The 6912-nt window shown below is 35.1% G+C and overlaps 2 protein-coding genes across 2 annotated transcripts; both read left to right on the top strand.

Moving 5' to 3' along the window:
- The first annotated feature begins 2312 nt into the window (after positions 1–2312).
- LOC118439054 (BTB/POZ domain-containing protein 2-like) lies at positions 2313–3651 on the top strand. The gene is made up of 5 exons (XM_035860071.1): positions 2313–2495; positions 2572–2694; positions 2762–2973; positions 3087–3212; positions 3441–3651. Exons 1-5 carry the CDS (start codon positions 2313–2315, stop codon positions 3649–3651), a joined length of 855 nt encoding a protein of 284 aa, XP_035715964.1.
- An 807-nt stretch (positions 3652–4458) lies between these two features.
- LOC118439104 lies at positions 4459–6107 on the top strand. Its single transcript, XM_035860135.1, has 2 exons — positions 4459–5201; positions 5279–6107. Exons 1-2 carry the CDS (start codon positions 5153–5155, stop codon positions 5641–5643), a joined length of 414 nt encoding a protein of 137 aa, XP_035716028.1. The 5' UTR covers positions 4459–5152; the 3' UTR covers positions 5644–6107.
- The last annotated feature ends 805 nt before the right edge of the window (positions 6108–6912 follow it).

Below are 6912 nucleotides of genomic sequence, written 5' to 3'. Positions count from 1 at the left end.
GATAGACGCATTTTATCACCCAAGAACGAAAAAATGCATAATTCTAATAGGATCGACGTGCGACCCGGAAAATTATTTGGGTCGAGGTTGTGTTGCTGGAACTTGTTCGCGACAAACTAAAACCTGCACATGTGAATATTGCCAGGTTGCATCGTACGATGGAATGTCCTGCTCCAAGGCACTCGACGAGAAATCACACTTCGGCAGGACAAGCGTCCATATGGACAATTTTGCGTCCATATGGACGCAGGACACAGAAAATGGACGATGGACGCAGGACGATGGACGCAGGACACTAAAATTTTTCAATGGACACAGGACGATGGACGCAGGACACTAATAGAATTTTTTTCTTTCACAAACATCATAAATTACAATATTTTTTTGTATTTTTACGGTGTTTCCAACAAAGGGATCTTCCGTTAGACAATATTAATAAAATTTAACGATTATGATATGAAAAATTGACAAAAAATGTGCGTCCATATGGACAATTTTGTGTCCATATGGACGCAGGACGATGGACGCAGGACGCAGGACACCTCAAAATCGTCGATGGACACAGGACGATGAACGCAGGACACCATAAAATGGTCGATGGACGCAGGACGATGGACACAGGACACTAAAAATTGTCAATGGACGCAGGACGATGGACGCAGGACAAAAAAATGGACGATGGACGATGGACACTTTTTTGCCGACCTATGCGAGAAATGCGCCTCACATGAAGAATGTGGGTACAGGCAGACCTTGATGAAATGCGTTGAAGGGAAGTGTACCTGTCCGAACCCACTATAGAACTACTTCGATAAGGAATATGGAATTTGTCGAGTAAACGTAGGTTCAACATGCCAGCCTGGAAATCACTTAACGTGCGAAGCGGATTGTGTGCCGATAGGTAACCAGGAACTATCCAAACTATCGTGGTGTCAGTGCAATTCGAACTACCCGATATCGACTAGGTCAACTCACGAACCCGGCATAGATCTTGGGTATTACTTGACGGCCCCATGTGTTAAAGATAAAGAAACGGTATACTAACAACTTTCAATAATTAAAAGTAAAAACTCATGTCAAAACTTTGCCTAAAAAAATCTACGTATTCATATGTAGCACTACAGTATGGTGAAAAATGTTCGGATCAGTACACCCTTGCTGACGACATACAACATTATGTCCGCGACCGTTGTGACGAGAATGCCCACCTAGCTTGCGTAAACAACAAATGTCTATGTAGATTTGGACCGGCACAGGAGTGGGATAGCGTTAAGAAAAGCTGCGTATCTGGAGAAGGTGGAAAATGTTTTATTCCCGACAAGAAATTTACCCATGGACTTTCTTGCTCGTCAGGACTGAAATGCGTTATCATACAGAATGAATTTTATGGTCAGCGGGGAATCTGTATACTTTAAATTTAAAATAAATAGTTTAAAATAAATGTATTATGAAAGAATAATAAATTTGTGGGGTTTCCATGCGTAAAACATCTGGGACCATTAACTGCCAAGTTTGTAGGTAGTGCAAAAATACAGATTTAATTCAGGAAAATTTAAAAGTGAATTGAGATAACTATTTGGTAAGGCGGTGAATGGTGCAATAATAGAATCTCTCCACTATCTACTAGACAGGACTTGCATATGGATGAAGTATTGATGGAAAAGTAAAAGTAAAATTCTAGTTTAAGTTATGACTGTTAGATACATACTTTTAATGACTGCTTAATTTTTGTTATTGCGTAAGTATTATTCGTCTCATACATACTTATTTAAACTCTCATTTATGTTGTCATACGTAATCTGTTCGACGAGGTATATGTAAGTAAATAGTTTATACATAATTTCAATTCAGATATATATGTTTATAGTTTATAGTACATACTTATTTCAGTTTTTACCAAATCCATATAATGACCAGATCTGTACTTTTATAATAACCATATTTGCATGTAATTAATGAAGCGAGTTATATTGAATGCTTATGTAATGCACAAACCATTTTGCATAACTATAATATTCCCGTAATGGTAATTCCATCCTTTGAGGATGACAACCGTCACGTACAAATGCAAAAGGCTGATGATGTGGAGGTTGTCGAGAATTTGCACACAGATAAGATAAGCCATGAAATGTCTATGTATGTACATTACGCTAATTGTGAAAGTGAATTGTGCACGGTTATAGTTTAACAAGGACGGTTCCAAATTAAGTATTTGAAGATATTTTTATAAATAATCGTGTTTATAGAATTGTGAAAATTGATTATTTATTAAATATTTGAATTATAAAAACAAAGATTATTCAAAAGTCGAGATGAGCAACACGCCGTTAAAATCGAAGAATCTACCATCTTTTGAAAATAGTAGTAGTGGTTATGGAGGAATGCTACAACCACTCTGGCAGTGGACGGGAAGTCATGACGATCGGTTATTAAATTTATTGGAGACTGGATTTCAAAATGATTTAACCGTCACAATTCTTCCAGAAGGGTTAAAGGTTAGTTCCAATGAAGTTGGGTTAATTTTGTTAGTTATTAAATGAAGAAATTATTTGCAAAACCGATTTTTGGCAGATACCAGTGCACAGAATATTTCTCCAGGCCGGTTCTCCGATTCTAAATGACAAGATCGACGTGTCCATGGAGGAGCTCGCTATTGAAGATGTCGATAGCCACCTCTTTAAGATGCTTTTAAAGGTAGAATCAACGATTCAGTTTAAATTCACCGAATCGTATAAATCATAAATTGGTTTGTTAATTATAGTTTTTGTACACTGGGAAATCAGATGTTGAAATTTGCGATGCAATTCAACTTATGGAACTTGCAACTGTTTATAAGATCAACGGGTTAAGGGATGAATGCGCTAATGTTTTAAGGACGGAATTGGCATTGGATAATGCACTTTGCATGTTACAAACTGGGATGGAATATGCTCACAGAGAGTTTGTACAGTGCACGCTCAAATGTATTTGCAGGTAAGATTAATAATTACAGTTGGTTAAAAACACAATATAACAAAAAACTTCTTTATATCTGATAGAATATTGATATTAATCCGATTGTTAATTTAATAACTCTTGGTGAGCAGATACGCTCGGATAATATTAAAATCCGATGAGTTTACCAAACTTCGGTTGGAGTGTTTGATTGAAATTATTAAGCAGGATTCACTCAAAGTTATAAACGAGATGGAGGTATTTGAAGCTATTTATAGGTAATAATTTACAAAATTCTTAAATAAATTGGAAATAAATAAGTAAGATAAGAATAAATAAGAATGAGAATAAATGAGTAAGTAAATAAATAAGATAAATAAATATAAATTCTGTAATTCACAGAATAAATTTGTAAATCCCAATTTATGGTGGGTTAAACCCACCATAAAGTTGGAGGAATATATTTAGTATTACTATCTATTTTAAATAACCATATCTTTACCCAGATGGGGAATAGCTGAATGCGAGCGACAATCCCTGGATCACACAAATCCAGTAGACCTTCGGAAATGCCTAGCCGAACCATTAAAGCATACCAGATTTCCGTTGATGGATCCGTCAGAATTTGTTTTAAAAGTGGCGACTAAGAACCTGCTCAGTAGTGAAGAAGGGATGGACGTTTTGACATGCATTCTCGTTCTACCGGAGAATAGGTAGCTACTTACAATGCAGGTTTTTCTCATGTAATACTCAGATCCTGATGGGACTAATTTTAATTTGTTCACCATTAAAAATAAGCGGACCCGTATTTTTGCTTTTTTTCCAATGCGCGAATTTGAGCGCGTGGTGGGATTTTCAAACATTTTTCCAGCCAAAATCTCAAATTTTGAAATCGCTGTAACATTTTGAATTTTGGCGCGAATTCAAAAAACCAAAAACATGTATGCTTAAAATTACTTCCTTTACAATATAAAAATTTAATTTCGAAAAATTTCAAGTATTTTTAGTCATTTTCTTGAATTTCGAAATATGCAAAATCCCGAAAAAACACGAATTTTCGAAATTTTTCGAAATTGAATTTTTATATTGTAAAGGAAGTAATTTTAAGCATACATGTTTTTGGTTTTTTGAATTCGCGCCAAAATTCAAAATGTTAGAGCGATTTCAAAATTTGAGATTTTGGCTGGAAAAATGTTTGAAAATCCCGCCACGCGCTCAAATGCGACCATTGGAAAAAAAGCAAAAATACGGGTCCGCTTATTTTTAATGGTGAACAAATTAAAATTAGTCCCATCAGGATCTGAGTATTACATGAGAAAAACCTGCATTGTTAGTCTATATATTTTTACTTTTTCAGCTGTAGAACTAAGATATATAAGGATTTGTTTAAATTTGGGCGAATTTTTTTTACTATGTACATTCTAGAAATTCGCTAACTTGCGGAAAATTTTTATCATCTCCACGTACTTAAATTTCTAAGAATTTTCTTCTAAGAAGGAAAACTAATGGGCATAGATTGATTAAGGATGCAACTGATGTAGTATATGGAAATGGAGCTGAAACAATTATGTGAGTAAATATTGTCAATTCAGAAAAGGTGCATATCGTCGCACAAATTTTAATAAGAGCAAGATTCACTCATTTAAATTTTATTTTCGTGGAGTAGCGGATTTTAAAATCAGATAACGGTGGACCTTATCAGGATTAGTTCGACGATATATATACACAAATTTTCATAATATTATTTTTCTAGGATTCGTTCACATGATAATATCGTACTGAAGTCAATTTCTATTCCAAAAGGAGTAAACTCTGCTCATAAAGACAAGGTTCATTGTAAAATCACAATATCTACTGAACAAGGCACCGTGCAAGCCATTATTGGACAACTGGACTTTAATGACAATACCGGAGTGTACATGCGGATAGATATAAAACCCCCATTCCAATTTAATCCCGAGGACGATTGGTGTAAGGCCGCGATTGATTTTTCCGGTAGCCTTGTAGATGATCGTCAAACTCGTCATAGAAATCTGATGGGTTACCCGGCCTATTTCCCAGAGCCGTTTTACCAAGGCGATAATGCACTTCATCATTATGAAACTTATAAGCGGATGATGGTAAATTACGTAGACTTGTTCAAATCAAGTATGGACGAAAGTAAATGTGTAGTCATTATTAAACGCGGGGAAGGAGACAATCTTGAAGATTGTTCTTTATGGAGGGCACACCATATGAAATGTATAACGTTCTTAACCCTGAGTTAGGTATGCGTGTAAATATTTGTACTGCTGCTGATGGTTGATAAATCTATTTAACTACTCGTAAAAATTGTCATATGTAGGTGACGAACGTGAATTTGATGAACTTGCTGAAGAATTGGGGGTCACCATCGATGTATTGGAACAAGAAGATTTCTTTGACCGAGTCAAGAAATTGATTGGAGAAAATTCTCCGATGAATGAATATATTAAACAAATAACTCAGTATGAGAGTGAGCGAAGACGATACCTTGATGAACCCCCTGCACAATATTTGCTTTTCCTACGAGGGAAAAAAGATATTACATGGAGTAAAAAACTGGCTAAAGTCATTCCCGACATTTATCCATCGAAGATTATCTCGTCGTTGGACATACTTCGAAACGATCTGAATGTCGCGAAGAAAACTGGGATATTTGATAAGTATCAGATCAAATATAAAAATTAAATAATTCGTAGCAATAACTCCATAGACTACATATAATGAACATTTAAATTGTTTGAGTTAGCTAGATAAAGGGGCACTAGAAAAATGCTGATTAATATAAGTGTACAAAAACCTGGCGTTAATTTACCGACGAAAACGTTCTATGATACTTAAAATACTAATTTTCTTTTTGAAGGCCATGAATCGAAATGTAATGTAAATTTAAAAAGATAGAATAAAATTTAACAATCCTTAGTCTTGCGATCCAAAATTATAATTAGTTTAAAATAAAAATTTTGTGCATAGATAATTATGTATGCTAAGGAAGTTTTTCCTAAGTATACGAAGCTAGCAACCTGGCTGATCAAATACTTTTATTTTTTATACTAACAATTCTTTATGTATATAACATGCAAAATTTCTTTAAATAATTTTAAATCAAATTTAATCAAAATTGTTTAAATCCAGTCAACTAAAAACACAAAAAAGTCTCTGGTCCTTCTCCTTTCTGATACGCAAAAGAATGCGAATAAACTAACCATTTTATAATATCTGACAATCTGTAACGCATTTTATTCTGCAATCTTTGTTTAAAGTGTAGTTTTAACAAGACAAACATGTTATACAAATTCACGTAACTCTGTTGTTCAGTATTTACAAATATCGTACAAATTGTAATTCTACCTCTCAACGGTATGAATTCTGTAATGCCTGACTAAATCCCCAAAACCGAAGAACATTTTTCTACAGAAATAACATTCGTATCTCTTGTCCTTGTGACGCGTCAAGTGTCGACGTAAATAAATTCGGGAACAACTTTTGTACTCGCATTTGTCGCAGGAGTGAAGGGGAGCATCTCTAGATGGATGTTTCGCTTCTACGTGGAACTTCAAATTTGTGGCCGTGGTGAACTTCTTGTCGCAAAATATGCAAGAGTAAGTTTTCTGGTTTTCATGGACAACCTTGATATGGTTGCTTAAACCGTGTCTGCTTAGAAAAGTTTCTGGGCAGATATGGCAAGTTAACCGTAGTCGTTGGGATTTCTCTTGGTGGACCAACTACTTATGCATAATAGACGTATTTAATAATTACCTTAGAAAGAAAATGTTTTTCTTTACCTGATGTCTTTTCAAGTCACCATTGATTGCAAAACTCCTCCCACAGATGGTGCACTTGTAGGTCTTTTCTGTCGTATGGCTTGCAATGTGGAGATGCAGTATAGCTTTTGCCTTAAAGTGCTTAGGACATAAGGCGCAATAAAATCGGGTGGGATTTTCAGTATGATGGGTT

Source organism: Folsomia candida, unplaced genomic scaffold (genome assembly GCF_002217175.1).
Source record: "Folsomia candida strain VU population unplaced genomic scaffold, ASM221717v1 Fcan01_Sc030, whole genome shotgun sequence".
NCBI classification, from domain to species: domain Eukaryota; kingdom Metazoa; phylum Arthropoda; class Collembola; order Entomobryomorpha; family Isotomidae; genus Folsomia; species Folsomia candida.
The sequence above is the reverse complement of the archived record's forward strand: the minus strand, read 5'-3'. Positions and strand labels throughout refer to the sequence as shown.